The 22,713-nt window shown below is 40.5% G+C and overlaps 1 protein-coding gene across 1 annotated transcript; it reads right to left on the reverse strand.

The window, feature by feature from the left end:
- Positions 1-668: 668 nt before the first annotated feature.
- On the reverse strand, positions 669-14,232 carry rd3 (retinal degeneration 3, GUCY2D regulator). Its single transcript, XM_049590273.1, has 3 exons — positions 14,043-14,232; positions 10,481-10,794; positions 669-1,621 (listed from the first exon to the last, which is right to left on the reverse strand). Exons 2-3 carry the CDS (start codon positions 10,768-10,770, stop codon positions 1,264-1,266), a joined length of 648 nt encoding a protein of 215 aa, XP_049446230.1. The 5' UTR covers positions 10,771-10,794; positions 14,043-14,232; the 3' UTR covers positions 669-1,263.
- Between the last annotated feature and the right edge of the window lie 8,481 nt (positions 14,233-22,713).

Here is a 22,713-nt window from a genome sequence, read left to right on the forward strand (position 1 = left end):
CTGCATGTCTTTGGACTGTGGGAGGAAGCTGGAGTACCCAGAGAAAACCCATGCTGGCATGGAGAGAACATGCACAGAAGAGCTCCTCCACCCTGGGTTTGAACCTGACAATGCTAAGCGCTGCACCACCGTGCCGCCCACGAGGTCCCCAGTCGACAATAAATCAGTATGTTTGCCATTTTCTGTGAAGGCATGTGAGAAAAGCAAAGTTTTCTTCACAAATGTATTGTCTCACAGCATGACTAATCGATATATAAATAGTCATTTTGTGGGTGGTATTCCTTTAATGTGTACATTTTGTTCAAAATGATATGAGAGTCGACTCAGTTGTTGGATAGTAACTGTATGTCTTATTCGTAACATTCATTCCCCCCAAACTCTGTCATAAATCTTGTTTCTACATCAGCCATTTTATTAAATTGAAATATAAAATACAGTCACTGTTAGTCCCCCTGTGTCAACGCAGCCGAATGCTTTACATGGACAATGGAGTAAACTTGTTGTGTACTGTGAATTTTGATGTGTGACAAACAGAAAAGAAACAGCAATAAACTGCTGGGAAGAGTTTAATCACTCGAAAAGGTCTGCAAACATTTTAGTCATGTTTTCTTTGCGTCTTTCCTTTTTCTGATGCTCTCTTAGAGGCTGAGGAAAGCTTTCAGTTTGCTGACCTTGGATGATGAATTGTTGTGCTGTAGGGAAGAAACAAAGAGCAGTCTGTAGAAAGAGAGCGTGACTCACTCTCAATGACGTTCATGTTGAGCATTGACATTTACTGACAATTAATACATACCGTTTATACATAAATCTCATGCGAAACATTGTCTTCAAAGATCATTGAGTTGGGTTATGTAACAACACAAATGCATTTCATGTGCTCCTGCAACATTCAGTTATCCAAAAAGCCTTTAATAAAATACATAAATATCCCTACCTGGCCTACAGTAAACAGCGCTCAATGCTTAGATGCCGATGTCTACAAATATAAGAGGCATCACAGCAGGAGGCAATAATCTCACGCAAAGTAAGGAGTGTTTCAAGTCCAAAAAGAGTGCGTTCAAGTTACAGAGGATCTGAGAGAAACACCTGATGTTGACCTGTCCACGTAAAGCAGGATCAAATGCTGATTGGTCTCATACTGACAAGAGTAAGAGGGTTGTGGGATTCATCCCGCCTCGTCTGGTGCAAAGTGGACATACTGCAGCAGAGGTGTCCTGGAGATCAGCATCTGTCCCACCATCACTGTCCCGTGAACACCTCACATCAGACAACCTTACTGCTGCTATTTCCTTTGTATCTGAAGTCAGGCATGCTCCACACCCTCTGCGACCTCTCCATGCCCCTCTCCACATCCTCTGACACGGTTTTGAGGTCGCTCAGCCCCGCCCCCTCGGCCACGGGGGTCGTCAGGCCCACCGTGCTTCCGAACGGGTTGATCTTGATACGGGATCTGAAGTTAATGAGAGACATGCTCATGGCACGTTTGTTGTTCCACTGGCGGGCAAGCCGCTGGGCCTCCTCCTCCTCCTTTGAGTGATCCAAAGCCTCAAGGAGGACAGAACGAAACAGGCCGGACACCTCCTGCACCTCGGGTTCGTTGGTCTGCATTATCTCCCTGAACCTGTAAGGCACAAAAACATGGCCAGTGAGCTGACTGTTGCACAGATAATAATGAAGACCTGAAAACAGACTTTGGTCATCAGTGGAGTAACTTTACCACCCCTGGAAATCTTGTTTTTGCTGACCTCCAGTGGTTTAACCTCAAAACTTGCCGCAGTGATGTACACGTGCACTCAAGGATACTGTGACATTCCTGCTGGGTGGTGTTACAGGTGCAACAAAGCACACTTTGGATCACACTCACCCTCATCCATCAGTGTCATTAGAGGTGAAACAGAAGACAGCGTCTAAACAAGCTGCAACGTAATCCTGTGGGCATTTGTGCACTCACTTTACATCCACTAAAAGTGCTTTTTTTGCCACTGACAGGCTCAGATTGAAATTTTAAGTGTCTGGCAACATTATAGAAAGGATCCCTACAGTGAAAGACCTTTTAGTTAAAGAGTAAGATCCTTTTTGTTTCACCAGGAACAGCTCCAAATGTGCGTATCCATGTGTATATAATGTTGCAATATTGGAAGTATATATTAAACATGGCTTCAGTTTCATATTATGAAGTAAATGTAAGCTCTTTTTTCTACTTTGACTACAAGCTGATGTCAGTTCGTGCTGGATTTCTTTGTATGGTTATCTGCTCCAGGCACGCTATTGCAAGTGTTTATATGATGTAGCCTACACCGCTAAAGACACAGGTGCTAAAATGGAGGCTTTATCTCAATGCCTGATTTCACATCTATGTTTCCCTCACTCGCGTCTCTTCCTCACATCTTAGCTCCACCCTCATAAGACATGGGGGAGAGATGCGAGGAGAGAAGAAGCAAGGAAATAAGCCTTAAGAGAAATTAGCCATCTTGTCCTCTGAAGCATAACGTGAAGCCAAGGCCGTAACTACCATTGAGGACACCGAGGTCATGACCTCGGTATTTTTTCCCAACCTAAATGAATGAATAAAATGAAAATAAAAATAAACCATTTCATTTGTGCGGTAAAAGTACGTGGGAGGACCAATGGAAGGTGATTGAGTGACTCTCTCTTCTCTATAATAACAATTAAATTCTCGTACTCTTGTTTGATCGACGCAGCTTTCATACAGCTTTGCACACACATTATTCTTAGATGGATTTCTCACGAATGCAGGGTCGCACAGAAATGCCACACTTCTCATATGAAAGTGCAGGACCAGAGCTTTCCGAGGATACCACACACATCATTGTGCTGTCATCCCATCACGCTATAAATACAGATCAATTGTCTACAAAATAAAAACCTGACGAATTTCTTTACAATCCATTATACAGATCTTGTTGTCAGTCACTTCATATAGTGAGGAATATCGTATCTTACCACATCTTAGGCTTGCATGTGTTTCTCCCTGTCTGTCCACATTTGTAGTCCAGCTTTCAACATGCAAATATCTCCATATTGTCCAGTTGACACTCCATCAAACTTTGTATGACAAGACCAGCGCACTTCACCTTTGCACACCCAGACAACTGAGGCCTAATGCATGCTGACAGGGCCGTATCACCATATACATTGAGGGGGACACGTGCCCCCCCACCAATGCCCAAAATGCCCCCCAATATATAACTGAAACTGAAAAACAACAACAAAAAACGTTCAGGTCAGGCCAAAGAGCAGCACAGAGCACAGAGAAGTAAGTCAAGATCATGTCGACAAGAAAACGTCCAGAATTTTTTTTTCACTGCAAAGTGGCAAATATTATCTTGGAGGAGATCATTGCACTTGGTTGACTATTTTTCTATTATCTTAGATGTAAATATTGTATGTTTATTTCAAATGAAACACATTTTTGACTTGTGAATGAGTCAATGGAATTTCTTGCAATAATGAAAAAATACTGGCAATCACACCTGGCACAAACCACATGTTTTGGACAGCTGTGAAGTGACAGAATGTCCCAGCATCATGGTTCTTATATTGCCAGATTCCAGAGAGTCTCCCCTCTTCATATATGGCAGAATATGTCAACTTCCAACTTGCTATGCTGAGATACATGTAAAAATGTAAGAATTTAGTAACACAGATGTTTTTTTTCATTGATATAAAAATGAATATAACTGACAACTGACAGATGAAGAGAAGTACTTCCTGCTAAAGAATAAGTGGTTCAAACATAATTATAAATACCCACAAACAAAGTTTGGTGAAAGGCAATTACGCTATAGTATGAAGTGGGAAGAGAAACATGATAAGATGGGATTAATCTAATATGATGTGTGTAGTTCTTTATAGATGTATTTGGCTGTCAAAGTACACCAGGTTGAAGGCTTTTGATATATAATTGACAAAAATTCTGACGAGTGTTTCCGACAGAGGGTGAATAAAGGTGTTCCAGCACAGACAGTTTGAGGAAAATAACATTTTTTTAACATTAAAGCATTAAGTTAAAATGTGATGTGACAATAAAGTGTACAAATCAATATTAAGTAATTTAAGAAAAGAAAACATAAAGGCAACGCAACACAACTGCGTCAATGCACAGATATCAATATATTTGCATTATCAGGTGAACTGAAGAAAGAACCTTAAGGCGAGACGCAAGATCTTTTTTTTTTTTTTTTTACCGTTTTTCTGGCCTCTTTGTAAAATAACACCCACAAAATATCGAGTGTTATAAAAGGCAGCCAGGATCACAGTCATCAGCCCCCCACCTGTGTGACCAGCAGCACACTCCTGCTAACCCCCCATTTACTCCTCCTCCTGCTAACAAGAGGTGCTGAGGCCTTAACAAGCCTTTAAATAGCCTGCTATTTGAGATGCTGCCTCCCAGTCAGTCCTGCTGGTTAACTGATGATTGGCCTACTTTCCTCCACACAGACACAAACACACGTGTTAGCTCTGAGGACACACTTAGAGCCAGGATCATATTTATTATGTGTACCCACACCTTTAAACCATCACTGGTGTTGTAAGCAAAAGGCTTTAATGTGACATTATTTAATTTAGTAAGTGGAAAAAAGGCTTTATTTATTTAACTGTGAATGAATGTAGCCCCACTGTCAACATGCAAGACTGAAAGCTGCCGTCCGTCTCAAATTGACAGATCGTTTAACCTTTAGTGGAGGTTTACATGAGATAACGACTCAATCAATGTTATTGACTGAGTATGAAAGGTCACTCTTCACCTTGGGAAAAAGCCTCCATCTCCTCTGTAAGTCTATAAGTCTGTGTTCATCTATTTATTCATACTTTAAATTCATCATGTCTTACAGATCCAGTCAATCATCTTCCCATCAAAGCTGCACGACTGTTTATTTACACAATACAGTGTGCTGGTTAATCAATACAGAAAATGAGTCCCATTTTGTCCTCTATGGTCCCTCTGTGAACCACACAGTGCTTTGTTTACCAAGATAAAATGAGAGATGGGCTAAAAAAGGCATGACACCTACATAAAAATGAACGGTTTGTCTCAAAACAGAGAGGCTGTCTTAATCATGTAACCATCTGACTTTTTATTTTCCTAAAATAGCTGTCACAAAATAACAGTAACATTAAACATGTGTGAAATAGGAGACAGTTTGAATGCCAGTGTCAGTTTGATGCAGAATGCTGACGGCAGATGTCGCTGATATTTTGTTGGTATTGAACTGTGTTGTGAAGCAACCGAGATCCAACGTCCTCCAAACATTTCGTGCCAGTGTTATCTTGACGTAGAATAACAACACTGAATCAACCCAACATCTGCAAAACATCATAATGGTAACGTCCACAGAATGTGAAATTCTAACATGGTTAGACATTTAGGTTCCCAACTGGTCCAGCCACAGGGTCCAGATTTCTCCTTAGTCATTAGTTCAAGGTCCCCACAGTTTAATATATTCATCGTCATACTTGGGTTTGGCCATGTTGTTGAGCTAGTTTACTGTCTAGTCTACTACTCTAGTCTACTAGTCTACTGTTTAGTCTCTCACTTTACAGCAGGAAACGGCACTTCAAAATAAAAGCTCAGTGCCAGAAATTCCCTGTTTTTAAAACTTAAGTGTGTTTTTTTACAAACTTGACACTTTTGCAAGTCACCTGCAGTCCATTCAGAGTAGACTGGCAACCCACAGTTGGGAACCACCAGTCTAGGAGAGATGCCCGCCAAGCTGCAAACCATGGTTGGAGACCAACAAACAATGAAACCGACTGTTTGTAGCGAGTCATTGCTCTTTTTTTCCAGCCGGGTTAGTGCCATAAAAAAAGGGTTATTCTTTACTGAGACATGGCTACTTTTCCAGCAGGGATTGTGCCCTTAAACCTGAGCATTTTAAGCCAAAACATGAACTTTTCCAAACCATGACTAGTTTCTTTTTATGCCTAAACCACACGTTACCCAAAGCATTGTTGAAATACAAAGTTTTAACACAATTGCTACATATTAACATGTAAATCGAACACATCTGTGGTTTGCAGAAATGTACAATGCCAACACTTTCTCTGGTGATTGGGTGGTTCCCAACTGGTCCAGCCATGGAGTCCAGATTTCTCTTTAGTCATTAGGTCAAGGTCCACACAGTTTAAAATATTTAGCGTTATACTTGTGTTTGGACATGTTGTCGATTTAGTTTGCTGTCTCTGTTAAGTAGCTGTCTGTTAGTCACTCTACAGCAGGAAACACCACTTCAAAATAAAAGCTCTGTGCAGGATGTTCACTATATTGGGTCTGCTCTAGATTGGTTTTCCTCATATCTCACTGATAGGAGTTTTTCAGTTGCTGCTGGCCAATTTATGTTGGACGCAGCGCCGTTATCATGTGGTGTCCCGCAGGGTTCTGTTCTGGGTCCCATGTTATTTTCCCTGTATATGCTGCCTCTTGGACAGATTATTAGTCAGTACAGCGGAATCTTTTATCATTTTTATGCTAATGATATTCAGCTATACTGCTCTTTTAAAACTGATGAGTCCAGTTTGGATGCTATTAAAAGCTGGATGTCTGACAACTACACCTCCAGTTAAGACAGAATCATTTATAATTGCCCCGGATCACTCCATTCCTGTCATTAAGCATTCTTTGGGGCCTTTCAGTGCTCATGCTCAACGTACCATCAGAAATATAGGTGTCAGTCTTGATCAGTCCTTGTCCCTAGACAGTCATGTCAGTCAGCTTAACAGCTCTTGTTTTTTCCATTTGAGGAATATTGCTAAATTAAGATCTGTGGTGACCAGAGTTGAGATGGAAGTGATTATTCATGCTTTTATTTCCTCTCGTTTAGATTATTGTAATGCTCTTTTTACCTGTTTAAACCAAACCACTTTGAACCGGCTCCAAATTGTCCAAAATGCAGTTGCTCGGCTTTTAATCAGTAGTAACAAGAGATCACATATCACGCCAATTTTATCTTCTCTGCACTGGCTACCGATCAAATTCCGCATTAATTTTAAAATTTTGGTTTTAACTTTTAGAGCTTTACATGGTCAGATGCCACAGTACATTGTTGACCTCCTTCTCCCATACTCACCCAATCTAACTCTTAGGTCCTCTGACGAGATTTTACTCACCATCCCTAGGACCCATTTTAAAACCCGAGGCGATCGTGGTTTTCAAGCTGTTGCTCAGAAAATCTGGAACGCTCTCCCCTTCTCTCTGAGATCCACAGATTCCTGTACTATTTTTATGAAACGACTTAAAACATTTTTATTCAGACAGGCCTTTGGCTGACTGATTAAATGTTTTTACCTCCTTTTATTGGTTCTTATGGGTTTGTTTTATTTTATTTTATTTATTTTTTTTTTTTTAATTGAATTTTCATTGTATTATTGTCTGTGTTTTTGCTTTTATTGTGAAGCACTTTGTGATTTTATATCTGTGAAAGGTGCTATATAAATAAACTTTACTTACTTACTTATTTACTTAAAAATAGTGTGTTTTTCATAAATTTGACATGCATGTTAGTGAGTCACTTGCAGTGCATTCACTTTGGGACCTTGACCCACCAGTTGGGAACCACTGATTTAGAATGTCATCAACCTGATATTCACTCCAACCAAACCTGAGAGGGATAGTCCTGTTTTTTGGAAGTGGGGTTGTATGAGATACTTATCAATAGTCAGTGTATTACATACAGTAGATGGGGGTCAACATGCTCCCTGTTTGGAGAATCAGACAGGACTAGCACCCCAGAAGCTCAGCAATGCTGTGGATGAGGGTTTTCAGCAAAATGTATTGTAGCCACTTAAAAAAAGCCCTATGTAAAAATAATCAATATCAGTCTCAGTGGATGCTATATTTATAATATTTTTCTCCGCTTTGCATCACTGTCAGACAGCCCTTCCCTTTGGCACTACATTTTCTCAACCATAGAACTTCCATACTCCTACGCAAAAACGCCCAACTGTGCCGTGCACTGTTGGGCGACAGGTCAGCTGTGTATGTAATACACTGACTATAGATAAGTGAGCCTATCTTATACAGCCTCCCTTTATAAAACCCAAATTATCCTTTGAACATCTGTCCAATGTAAGAGTTCAGTGTCCTTTTGATATTATAATTTTATGTGTACTTTGTGGAAGTTCCAGGCACAGAATAAGAAGAAGAGGCTGACATTTGGGAAAACCCAGATGTGCCTTGTTTCTCGGAAAGCACCAGTTAATTACAACTGAGTACTCCTGCTCTGCATGTGCAGCTAATTGAAGTCACACAAATATGATGCAATGGGTCCCTGTGTGTGTGTGTGTGTGTGTGTGTGTGTGTGTGTGTGTGTGTGTGTGTGACTTCCACTCAGCATTTAGCACCTCACTGCTCACTCACATTAACACCAGCCAGCAGTCAAACTGCTTCCCAAAAAACTGTCGATCTCTAACGAGACACCTGAGACCTCGGCAGCTTTCTGAGAACAGATGCTCAAACCAGCTCAGGACGTCTGTGCTGCAGATTAAAGGACGGAGACAGCAAAGAATTACAGAGTCATGTGAGGGACCACGGGCAAGTTGGTCAGCTGACTTTAATGGATTTTAAAGAGCATCTTGGTCTTGAGCCAAGGGTCGACCGATTAGGGTTTTGGTGGTGTCTACAGCCGCCCTGAGACAACCGCCCCCCCTTGTGAAAATAATCAATAATAATTGGAGGCCTCTGTGTGATGTTTTTAAGAAGGTTTAGCAATGCATGTTCAGTGTACTCCTTCAAATTAAAGCTGTATATTTGTCTTTTAAGGGAAAGGACAACAGGTCTGTTTAAAGAACGATGGATCTTCTAACATACAGATACATAACACTGAAACAGGATTGTTGAAGAACTCTAAATGTGAACTGCAGTGGGCCTATTAGTCTTTGCACATCAGATAATTAGTAATATTAACTGTAAAATAAGAAACCAAAGTATATTACTATGCGATTCCTTAACTATCATATTGACATAGATTTAAACTACTGTAGCCTATATCCTCCTGAAACCCTGTGTCCTCATATGAAGACATCACATTTTGGGTTTACTTGACCTTATATTTCATTTTTCTTAACTTAGACCTGTTGTCCTCATTTGTGGACACTTTTTATGCCATCCAGTGGTAGTTAGAGCACAATACACTAATCCATGTAAAAACAAGATGGCAGCCATCTCTGCCAAGTCAGTCTGCAGCGGATCCCGACACAAAAGTGGACAAGGTCCAAAACCTGATCACATTATATGGTTGGAACTTATTCACATATGAAAAATAATGTTTGTAGTTTGATATGGCAACAAAGTTGACCAATTTTAGAAGACACTGGAACTTCCATATCGTCCCGTTTGAGGACACTGGGACTCTATTATTGTTGACAATGTTTAGTTTTTTATTCTTATCAGGTCCTACTGATCCCACATAGCTAGGAGATTTTAAAAATGCATACCAAACAAAAGTTCAGGTCTCGGGAGGATATAGTTCAACAGCATCTGGGGCGCCACTTGATCTGGGTCCATTAAATGATTACTTTCTCAGCCATAATTAGAAATTAAAGAAACACTTCATCCCAAAATGATGATTTGTATATCACTTATTCATCCCATGTTACGTTAAATTTGTGAAGAAAACACAGGCAAACACTTTTGCTAAAACCTTATTATTTAAAACACCTCTGTCTACGTGTAGCGTGCCTGGGCTCATGTTAGAGCTCTGCTATCAATTTGGAATACAAATGCACCTTCTTGCCCAGGTGCTTTTCTCTACTGTTTACATGGAAGTGTTTTTAGTTGGTAAGGTTTTAGCTAAAAGACAACGTATTCTGGAAGTACTGAGCATGTGACTGGATAAATGACACTTAAATTATACTGCAGGAGCTGTGTGAGTGTTTGTAAACTGATGTTTTGATACAGTTTTGCTGTTGTTAAACATGGCCCCCTATGACTTCAATTCATCAAGAATTTTCTCCGTTTTTGGATTCCTCGTCTATCGTGGAGGCAAGTGTGTGTGAAGCTGGATATTTTTTGCAAGCTCGGATGCCTTCCCAGCTCCCAAGCCAGCCAGTCTCCTGTCGCCACCACCTGTGTCTTTTGCCTTACCTTTTTCATTAAAAACCCTCAAACTTCATACCTGTGTTTGTCCCTGCCTCAGTTGGTCCAGAACTCAAACCCGCCCCTCAGCAAAGTGAAGGAAACAAGTTATATTCACCAATTCAATGCAGCACAGGGTGAGAAATTAATATACAAATGATCATTTGGGGGGTGAAGTATTCCTTTAAGCACACTTTTGACTTCAGCTAAGGAGCAGATAAAGGTTTAGTGGTGATGTGGGTCTGATATTTCTTTCATCAAATGGTTATTTTTTTTGTCCATAACTCTAAATTAAAAGAGATTATTGTTCCTCAGAGTGGAGTTTCATGATCAAAAAATCAAAGTAATATCCTTTAATGCTCATGCTCAGTGTCTGTGTCTCCTTACTTGAGTATGACCAGGCCGCAGCAGGGAGGCGGCAACTTGGAGCAAAGCTCCTCCAGACCGAGCCTCTCCCCGGTGCTGATGTTGTAGGAGGACCGAGGTGTGCTGGCCAGCCAGCTGTAGTCCACTCCGGTCTTGAGGCGCCTGTATTCGTTCTCTCTCTCTCTCTGCAGCCTCTCCGCCTCCTTCAGCTGCCAACTGAACTCCAGCATCAGGGTGTCGGTGACCACGTCTGCCGGGTCCCGCTGGGGGCTCCTGTGAGGCGGCTCATTCCAGCTGAACCAGGAGGCCATGGCCTTGTCCTCCTTCACAGCCCCCTGATGACAGAGGCAATCAGAGGTAGTCATCATCACGCTGACATGATTGGACGTGACCTCAAAGTAAATGAGATCACAAACAAATCCTGCCAAGACAGAAGTGTGTGCCGAGCTGAATTAATTTCAAAGCTGTGTGTGACAGGAGAATAAAAGGAGAATGCATACAGGCCTACAGATTAGATCTGCTGCTTTTATTAAAAGTTAACAAGACATTTTGGAAAGGTTATACAGTAACTGAAATCTTTGTGCTTTGCAGAGCTTAAAATGTGAAACCAGTAAAACAGTTGCAGCTGTTGCTGTTCAATATCGAACAATTAATTGATCGTCTAATTCAGCTGATTGTTTGTTTTGTTTTGTCACTTTTCAAAACTGTCTGAAAATGCAGCAGTCGTAGAGAACACATTAAATCCTTTTTATAGTTTTTATACTATTTTTACCCCACAGAAAAGAGGTAGTTTGCATAATTTATATCTCCAGATCTGAATAATGTTTCCACATCTGGGCAAATTCCCAAAAGACAACGATCCCTGTCTCTCCCATCCACTGGCTCTTTGTTCAACAGGTGCATATCTGCTCCCACAGCTGCCGTATTCAATTCAACAGTCTTTTGTTTGCATTGCTTTTGGTGATGAAAGTAAAACATAACAGAGAAGGCCACTAATGAAGGTTTGTCCTTAATTCAGAATAAAATGCTTTAAGGACTCTTTGGGGACATCAATGTTTCGTCGATTGACAGAAAATTAATTGGCTACAATTTCAATATTCAAATAATCGTTTGTCATTTTTAAAGTATAGATGCTAAATTTTCTTCAGTTCCAGCTTTTTAAATGTGAGGATTTGCTGCTTTTCTTTGGCTTTTGTGATTGTAAACTGAATCAAACATGAAATGATTAGTCTCCAAATCAGTTAACCAACTATTTTGCTAGATGATTGATCAATTTACTTTAATTTTTCAAGAAAAAAAAAAACAAACAAAAAATGACAAAGAGTGTCTGGTCCCAACCTCTTAAATGTGAGGCCTTGCTGCTTTTCTTTGCCATATTAAATAGTAAAGTAAAAATCTTTGGGTTTTGGACTGTTGGTTGAACAAAACAAGACTTTTCAAGATGTCACCTTCAGCTTTTGCAGTTTTGTTTGTTTGTTTGATTGTTTGTTTAATCAACAATGAATATCATCAGTAGCTGCAGTCGTAAACTGAATATTGTGGGGGTCTGAACTGGTCAGACAAAATAAGTTGAAGAATTGGACCCACTGAGCTTCAGGATATGGTGACAAGCAAACATGTTCTCATCCCGTCGTCAAATATCGCCGCTTTGTCAGTGGTCTTTCACGTCTACATACTACACGCTTTGTGTCTTAGTGTCTTTGTGTGGTTTAGAAGAAAAACCTCATGGTTTGGCTCTACATTCAAATGTGAAGCAAATACCAGGCTCCCAGGTGAAAGTCCAGGGTCTGTTGGACCATTCCACCACCCCTCCTGCCAATCCAGTGGGGACTTTCAAGCTCCTTATATAACGTCATTGCCATCAGCATTTAAATTGGACGCTTTCCAATGGCTTATCATACTACTGAGAAAAGTAGCTTTTGGCGTCAGGTGTCTGAGGCTGGAATCACTGACAAAGCGTCAGTATTCGATGACTTCGGAATGAGAATGACAAGGACAAGGACAAACATTTTGCACCCTTCTGATATTTTAAATATCACATGACTGATCAATTAATTGAGAAAATAAAAAATCCTTAATTGCAGCCCAAGGTGTAATAATGGGTGGATTATAAGACTGTAGGCCTCTGGGCACAGATATGTTAAAGGCCTCTCCTACACAGGACCAAGACACACAGACTTTAAGATGTTTGCCTCCTTTTTCGTTGTTGTTTTACATTTTTTGAAGTTGTTGTGCATCTTTTCGTTGTTTTGTGTTTCTTCCTGGTCAGTACGTGTTAATTTAAACAACATTTTGCAGAGCCCTGACACTTTGGATCGCTCGGCCTGTGCCCAATAGGCAGTGGTGTAGTGGAAGGTATAAGCAGGTATACAGAGTAAATCCACCTCTTCTTTCTAGCCATTAACAGTATACCCAGCTATCAGTCAAAGAACCATTGGAATATAAAGGAGAGTGTACCCAATTCCTCCTCGGTAGTCTCCTTATCTCCCTAGTAGTACACCCACCTCATCAACTACCACTACACCACTGCCAGTAGGTCCGTTCAGTAATCCATCCATGCCTGTGATCTCCTCAAAACTGCTTCAGAGGCAGTTTTATAAAGCATACACTGTGTATTTAACAGTCGTACACATATATTGTTGTACCTCATCCTGTCTTCATTTTAGGAGTCCATTTAGTTTTGTAAGTGTCCTCTTTTAATCTTGAGTTAATCTGTTCAGATGCTGAAGTTGTCGTCCAATCCTCAAGTGATGTAAATGCTTTATACGACTCTGCTTCCATGTAGCGGGGCTGTTTTTAGTGCTGTAGGTGACTGTACAGAGAAAAGCTCTGACATCAAAATGACAGAGGGAGACAGGTCTCAGCGTTACCTGCGGACCCTAACAGTGGACTGACTCACCTTTCAAAATGGAATCAAACACATGCAGCCAATACAGCTACAGTATATTAGAACAGTGATTGCTCTGTAGCTTATTATATGTACTTCTACATTGTTTTAATGAAGATTATTTCACAGAAGAAATACACACGAGTAGGGTGTATTAATTAATCAGCCAATTATTTTCTCTTTTAATCTCTATAAGACAACAGTAATGATAAAATAGGATGTGCAACATGATTCCATAGAGCCAAACGTGTTGTCTTCTAGTTGTCTTTTCCTCATGTTGTCTTGTTTTGTCTGCCCAAGGGTCCAAAAATTCAGTTCCTTTTAAACAAGGCCAAAAAAGGAATCACATTTGAGAACCTGTAACAAAATTTGGGGCATTTTTGCTTGAAAAAATATTTAAATAAATAAATAAAATGTAAAAAATGTTTGTGTCTCTAAATAGCCATTTTTCTCTTTTATGTTTATCTGCTTTTGTTTCATTTACATTTGACCTGCCTCCCATGAATAATAAAAAACTAATTGCAAGAGAAATTGGCTGGCCTTTCTTCTTTCCAAGATTATTCCTTCTGCTCTGTATTACAACTAAGATTTTTCACACTTGGACGGCTGCCTACTTTTACAGATTTAAACACAGCTTCTGAACATGCTGAAGCATCACATCATTTGTTCCAATTTGTTTATTCAAAATTTTCCTACCTCTTCTTCTTCTTCTTCTTCTGTTCTTCTTCTTTTCAAGTTTTTCTGTCACTCCCCGAGAACCAAATCACTGCAGAGCAGAATAATAAAAGTCCTCAGGCAACAGATGGGTGGACGGATACCGAGGAGACTGGCTGAATGAAAAGCAGAGAGAGACAGAGAGAAGAGAAATGGATTCTCTCGTCCTCTCACAGTCCCACAGCATTATCTCCACCTCTCTCCCTCTGTCTCCCCCCCAGCCCCCTCCCCCCCCTCCTCCTCCTCCTCCTCCCATGAGCCTCTCTGGCCTGCCTTTACTTGTTGCAGGAGGTTAGGGGCACCATCTCCAACAGGAGCCATTGGATCACGGCCCCTGATGAAGTGCTTATGTAGCTTTTTACGATTCGCCGTTGCCATAGTGATGCTCCTAAGCCTATTTGTCCACAATAAGCTCCATCAGCTGAAAGGGAGCTGGAGAGCGATGAAGAGGCAGATAAAGAGGACACAGTGGGTTGAGCGGCGAGATGGAAAGAGGGAGATAAATCAAAGGATGTTGTTTTGAGGATAGGGTTAGTGCAGTGTGCGGCTTAGTTAAGCGGCGAGTGGTGCAACATCTGCAACAGGTCAGCCTGTGTAAATTAACTTCCCGTGGATAATGAGTCCCGCTGGCCCCAGAACAGGCGTGCATGAATTATAGGAGGAAAAGTGCTAATTGCAGGAGGAAATGTTTGTATGTGTGTGTGTGTGTGATGCAGATGATAGAGAGGCAGGAAGGTAAAACTGAATGTGCAGTAGTTGTGTAGGTGGATATCAAGGTTTGTTGGCTTATTCCGTGTGTAGGTGTGAGCAGCTAACCTCAGATGGCTTGCTTCTGCACACATATTCACAGTAACCTTGAAAATCTCCGTCACACCTCCGCCAACACAACACCACCACCAGCCTCCTCCTCCTCCTTCCCGGTGTTACAGCTAAATAAAATGCTGGGTGAACTCTGAACTCTATTAAGTTGGTACAGAAACACCAACATCCCACAGTATAAACAGAAAAGCAGTGTGATTCCTGCAGAGCTTCAGCTGAGCTCTTGTGTTCCTGAATGAAAAACACACTATTTCAAGTATTTTATATTCATGATGTTTAAACCATCAAACCATGATGTACGTAAAAGCAAAACAAGTAATTCAAATAGTATATAAGAGGTCTTTTTCATACATCTCAATGAATATTAATGCAACAACAGGTGCATCAAAACACACACCACAAGACTCATTTACAGTCTCTACCCCAAAGCCTTTACCATACTGAACTCTGAACTCACTTAAACACATTACAGTACAGTTACAGTTTTCTTTAGTGCAATAACTATTTTATGTGCAATATTATGCATGAGCAATTTCTTAAATCCCATTTTAACTGCATACACCAGCAAGGAGTGTTTGGTATCTACAACTGTGTAAAATCTAAGTAGATTGGAGGCATTTATTTATTTCTATGACTATTTTATTACTATTTATTACCTATTTTTATAATATAATGAACTTTATTTATATAGAACTTTTCCAAACACAGTTACAAAGTACAAACACAAGGAGCATAAAACAAACGACATGTCATAAAATGTCATCAAAGTAAAAGATAAAATAAGGACAGTCAAAACTAAAAATCAAACCATAATCAATATAAATAAGTCCCTTTGCTACTGCACAAAAAAAACATGTATTTATTTGGAAAGGTAACAGTCAACATTGGGTCAAATGTCTCTGTTGTAGTCACCTGCATTTATCAGCTCCGGCTCCGATCGGCAATGATGAAAATAGGACAACCAAGTGAACACACAAATTTCAGCCCCATTACCAGCGAGATGTAATGACGAATCATGACAAAATACCATCCGTCTCTGCCCAAGTAGCACTTGCTGGCCTCCATGCTGCTTTCTAGTGTTTACTATTTTCTGGCCTGTTTGTGACATTGAACGTGACACAACAGTAGTAATAATAATGATAATAATAATAATAATAATAATAATAATAATAATAATTGCGTAATCGTACTAATTTTGGTGGAATGGGGGTATTAGAAAGAAAATGGGTCAATGGGGGGTGTGAGCAGGTAACAAAAGGTGTAGCTCAGCGCGTGACGTAAACAGTGACGTGGGAGGGAAGCCACGGCTAGTCAGGCGGCGATTCTTTCGTAAATCGACCCATTCTTCCCCGTCATCTGACGATTAATGGCCTCTTCGTTTGCGAGGGCAAGGAGGGCGCGCAAGTCCTTGTCTCCCCAGTTGCTCATCTTTACAGTGTCTGTCAGGTTTGTGTTTCCCTCTTGCTAGTAGCTGCTCGCTAATTCCTGCTATCAGCTGTTTCCTGTTTATCCACCGCCAGTGGGTCGCACGTGCGGTGTCATCAACAGCTCCTCCCACAAGTCTTCAACAGCCCCTCCTGTTTTCTGCCTCGTAGGGTAGTCGTATTGGCGGAACCCTTTTAGTTTAAACAGACCTAAAGGCCGCCTCTGTCTGTTTAAACTAAAAGGGTTCCACCAATACGACTACCCTATGAGGCGGAAAATTGGGCGCCTCGGATCAACTCGCCATTCCGCCTCTGTGTGTATAAACACTCACAGCTGGCCGGCAAAACAGCCCAACATTCGCAAAAAATCTGGCAGTTTAAAAGGGGCTTCTGTGTGTCTTGCTCTTGTGTAGGAAAGGTGGTGGGGCCTTTTGCAAAATGTACCCAGGGGCCTATTGTCTCATGATCCACCCATGCCCTGGGCTTTCTTTGTACTTTCAGATACTGCAACAAATACAGCTTTTTAGAGCACTAATAGGCAATTTCTAAGGACATATTATAGGGTAAGAGGCTGCTTTATATGGCTGCTGTATGTCTGTTATTTATAATGAGGGCTCTTCAGATAGAAATATATAGACTTCATGAACCTTTCATACATATACCTTGATAGAAAGAGGTTTGATCGCTCTAGCACTGTAAATCTGAATTCTGTCATCCTAGCTCATATCAACAGAGTCATCTAAAGACAAGGCAAATTTATGTATATAGCACACGGCAACCAAAAGTGCTTTACAGATTACACAAGTTAAAGCCCAAGATACAAATGCAAGTAAAGGCACACAAATTAAACTAACAAATACATGTGATTTATGGAAAAGTAATTAAAGGCAATGGTAAACAGGTAGGTCTTGATTTTAGGGGGTCAGTATTGTCTCAAGTCTTAGCCCTTCTTGCATTTAGTTCCACATTTGACCAGCGCAGAAGCAAAAGGTACGTTTCACTACGTTTAGTTTTAACTCTGGCAACAGCCAGTAATCCAGAATCAGCCGACCTCAGAAGTCTGCAAGGTTCAGACCGGGTTACAGGATCTTAATATGTATCATGGACCTAAAAGCGAGAGGCCCACTCTGTAAATCAGGCAGTGTTAATATACAACACATAACAATCCAGACACTGCTCCCATTTAGGGACATGGTATCATGTTTTTAATCTGAATAAATGAATAAGCAGACAGAATGAGTCAGACTGAGGTCTCCGTCATTTACAGTACAGCCAGTGTGTCTACCTCAGCCTGAAGGTGACAGATGGGAAGGTAAGCTCTCTCTATAATCTAAACAGATGACAGTGTTAATCCTCTAAAGTGATTCCCTCCATCAACCCCATGTAAACCCCTCTGACGCTGGACGCCGATGTTTGTTTGGGAAGTCAGATTTGCTGTGAATGGCAGAGAGACACCTACAGTATGTGTCCTGACTCATGACAACAGCCCAGCCCCGTGCATTATGGGTGACAACACAGCAGAGTCACACCAGGTGTTTGTGTTTGTATTGATCCCACAGTGGATTAACAGATGGGTGGAGTCTGCTGCACTGGGGCTCATTCAGTGGGCGCTCAGTTTGTTATTCAGTTAGTCAGATGTGTTGCCCTGACTGTCTGAACATGGCTGAAGTAGAAGCCAGTTTGATGTAGAGGCCAAACATGGAATTACAATGGGCCTGTCATGTTATGCCATTTGGCCCAAAAAGACTTTTCCCCATAGACTTACATTGAGAAAGAGACGTCAGTGGACGTTTTTTGAGCATCACAACCCCCCTGAAATGATTCCATTCACTTTCAAGATTAAATCCATTTGGTCTGATAACATTTGGAAAGTCTAGAAGAGCCCCATTCACGTTAGCGGAGGGCTAAACTGGAAGTTAGCAGCTGTTAGTCTCAATTGCGCTTGCTCTACGGACCCCATGATGCAGAAGATCTGGGTAATTTCAATTACATTCAGAGAGACGATCACGCCCGATTTAGGAGACTGGAAGCAGTGTTAATTTCATCGACGAAAACTATGACGAAAATGTTTCGTCAAAGATCTTTTTTCCATGATGGAAACAAGATGATGACAAGCTAAAAGGAGATATTGATAATAAAAACTAAGACAAAATCTATGCTTCATCTTCGATGGTGAGAAGCGACGAGAAATGACGAGACGTGACAAGACATGATGAGATGTGACGAGATGTGACGAGACATGATGAGATGTGACGAGACGTGACATACGGAAAATGTTCGTGGTTGACCAGCGGACATTGAAAGTCGAAAATGGCCATGCTTGTAATTATCTTCAAATGCCGCCTGAGCTACAGACTGGTAAACTCCAGTAAATAGTCTGTGCCAGGATGTTTCGCTGGCCAGCAAAAACACTTTGTATCTAATTCATGTGTCTTATTTCTGAAACATGAATTAGCCTCACTGGATTAGTTTAAAGATTAAAAGACAGAAAACATATTGACTAAAACTAGACTCAAACTGTGCAGGATAAAAATGACTTAAATGTGACTAAAGCTAATTAGCATTTTCGTCTCAAGACTACGACTAAACCCAAAATAGCTGTCAAAATTAACACTGACCGGAAGTATGTACCATTCTGTTACACTGGCTCTACTTGTATTGGGGTGTCTTCTGCTAGAGAGTATCTTTGTTGAGATATGGAAGACTTGGGGGCGCTGACCAATCAGAGCAGACTGGGCTTTTGGGGGGGTATCAAAGGGACAGGTGCTAAAGACAGACGGACGGTGAGTACAGATGTTTCAGCACAGACAGTGTGAGGAAAATAAAGTGTTTTTACAACATTAAAACATGTCAACATGTTCTAATAGTATGAACCAGAAAATGAGCATAAAGGGTATTCTTTACAGTAAAATGGATAAAGTTACATTTTCTTTGTTACTGAATTAGTGTTATCAAAGATGGACAGATTTTATATAGACAACTGCACTATAGGTCCCTCTATCCTGTAATGTGTCAAACACACACTCCTAAGCTGATTCAGATATATAAACCTCATAATCTGCGAGAGGTGATCAGGACATGTCTTATATAGACAGTGAGTCATTCTGACTCAAGGGGAAGCACAGCTTGGTCACAAGAGCCTGAACAACACCGCTGATACTGGTGTGAACAACAGTCTATGTCATGTTCCTGCAATGTGGCTGGTTTCAGATTGAATTATTTGGGCCTGAAGAGACAGTGAGCCTAATTCATTGATTCATTCATTTGTCTTATAATGGTTCTGGTGATTTTAACAGTAGGCTAGTGATTCAAAAAAGAAGATATAAGAAAACCGTACATCTGGTACAGAAAGTAACACTAGAATCAGTTTGCTAACACACTGAATGTGATTTTAGTCATTTTACATCAACCTATTTTGGTTTTAAGCTAATATAGACACCAAATAGTTTTGCTCTTGTCTCTGTGTGGTAGCTAAAAAATACAACATTACCCAGCTTTTATTTTTTAAAGTAGAACAGTATGACTTGTAGCCTCAAAATAATGTAGTCATTTCCTGCAAATGTAATGACAGCTGAAAAATTCAATAAAATTTGCACCTAATCTGATATAAGAAAAATGTAATAAAATGTCCTAACTGATACTGCCATAGAATAAAATAGTGTAAATAGTACCCAGAAATAAGTTTAGAAGTGGTTCTCAAACGTTTTTGGTCAGGTCCCCTTTTAAAATTATAAAATAACCAGGGTGCAATTAAGTATTAAATTCAACCTTTTTCCTCAGTTTCTAATTTAATTTAAAACACTTTTTGAATGCAGACATTTCATAAATTCAGGTGAGGCAAAGGAGACACTTCATTCAATAAGAATCATTTAACAGAAATATAATCGACTGTTTTGCTGTCATCAGTCACTTTTGTAGTGTTAGCCATCCTCTGCAGCTTTTGTCATATTCTGGAAATGAGTTAGCATATTACCACTCATTGTTCCCTGGTCTCAAAATCAGTGGGTTTTTTGAATGGGTTTTTGGTTAGATGCCTAAATGAGGTCTGTGGTTAACACAAGACGAAGACACTCTGTTTTGTTCTACGACATAAAATATGTCAGTAAATACCTCAGTCATGAACTCTGAGGCTTCTATGTGTCTTAAAAAAGGTAGTCGCTAACAAGAAGCTCAATGAGACTACAGAACGTCATCACGCCGAGCCACGCTGAACATAGACTTAGAGTCTTGTTATGGTGGTGACGTTAGGTAATGTGACCATAGTCTAGTTCATTTATAGCCTAACATTAGCTTTTTGCTCCTGGCGATTGCATTTAGGATTCAATAATCATGAAAGTGATGTTCATTTGTGAAGACTGTCTTGCTGAACAAAAAGTATAAGTATCATAAACGTTTGTTGGCCACAGAGCCTATTTTCGTCAATAATCCAAAATCCAATGCAAAATCCCATAGGCTTTTTGACGAGCGAACCGGCTTGATGCTAACTTCCATGTCGGCCTACAGAAAAACATCACTCATAGGGCACTCTGTGGACAATCCTTGCACAACGACCAGTCAGAATGGATTTGGGCGGGTTAATGTCCCATTGATAAGATTTTAGTTAAATGCATCTTTGCCTTATAACAATGTAGAGTTTACATTTCCAAAACATGGCATCAATAGCCATGTTTCCATCAGCCTGTTTAGATGTGCATCTAGAAGTATTGCATTGGAAAATTATGATGGAAACACCAAAATTCGAATTAAAATCCCCTGATTCGCACAAACTAAAATACGCTCGCTTTAGCCGGGTTTTGGTTGATTCGAAAAAATGTTGATTCGCAAAATGGAAACATGTCCGAATTAAGTCTGACATAGCGCACATCTCTCCAGGGTGATATCCACACTCCGGGTCGGGAAGGCGGTAATGCATTTACAAGCTGGTTCCCAACCGCCAGAAAACATAGAAGAAGAAGAATGCGAGACTTGTTTTGTTTCCGGTTCTGTGGAAAACTCGCGCGAGTTCGTAGTTTTCACCAAAGTCCGTACATTTAATGGAAACACACAGGATTCGTATTTCTTTTAACGCGCATTTCCCAATGATTCGAATCACTTTTGGATGGAAACATAGCTAGTGTCAAATCCCAGCCAATATTTGTATGTGGGGCCCATGTGGGTAAGGTGAAAAATGTGCCCTGTATTGTATTTCTCCAAGGGTTCCATAATGGCCCCATGCCAGTTGGCCTCATGGGTGGTTTTACCCAAGTGGGTCCAAGAAGAGATGCCCATTTTGGGCCCATACCTACTTGGTGTCCAGGTAGCTGTAGCATAACCCATGTGGGGCCCACTTGGGTAAACCCACCCATGTGGGCAAGTGGCATGGAGCCATTATGGAACTCATGGACAATCCCATATAGGGCCCATCTCTCAGCTCATTTACTTACCACATGGAGTCCACATACTGGGACTGACTTGACTGGGATGTTAGTGTTTTCAGTGGGCCAACATGACACTTACGGTATTATACATTACTCTAATACTCTACATTACCGAGAAAAAAATGCATACTTTTTTATGATTACATTATCTGTCAAAATGATTCTGTTTTAAAACAAAAATGATCGACCTGAGAGGTATAACGATAAAAAATATTATTGCAATATCAGTCAGGATATTTTACGACTATTGGTCAAGTTATAATTGGGATTTTTCCATGTTCAACTGGTTAGGAGCAAATTTTATTACATTGTCATCAGGAAATGATTATATTACTAGGTGCTACATGACCCTTCTTTCCCAGGTCAAATTGAACATGTGACTCAGACTGCCAAAAGATTAGCGTGGCCCAAAGAAATCTGTGTCTCTCCCAAGCCCAGACCCATGCTTTGGCCTTTTCATCACTGCTAGCAAGTCGTCTCATTCTGTACAACTGGAAGTCTAACCTGTCCCCTCTGTTTGGACACTGGGTCAATGATGTTATGGCTCACTTGAAGCTGGAAAAGCTCAGACATCCCACTCAAGGATCAGTTAATGATTTCCATAAAGTATGGCAAGTTTGGCAACCATTCCTGGACTATTATAATAATGTCTATACTTTAAGAAATGTGATTTAATGCCTATGTGTGCCTCTTATAGTACGGAAATATAATATAAGATATCCATTCTGTTGTTTGAAGGGTGCTATAAAATAACCTCACCTTCCTTCGCTCAGTATCTGTATTAAATGCTTATATAATGATAAAGAACAGATAAAACTTGACATCTGTTTATGCCCTGGCCTCAGTTTTTGACTTTTTGGGGGGGATTGGAAAACTCTACGACATGTTTGATGAATTTAAAAGTAGCCTGTTCCACTCGAACACGCCACTAGAGGGTATGTTCTCACCACATTAGCCACAGAGAGGCTTCACACAAGCTGCTGGCCTCATTAT

Source organism: Epinephelus fuscoguttatus, linkage group LG11 (genome assembly GCF_011397635.1).
Source record: "Epinephelus fuscoguttatus linkage group LG11, E.fuscoguttatus.final_Chr_v1".
Classification (NCBI taxonomy): Eukaryota; Metazoa; Chordata; class Actinopteri; order Perciformes; family Serranidae; genus Epinephelus; species Epinephelus fuscoguttatus.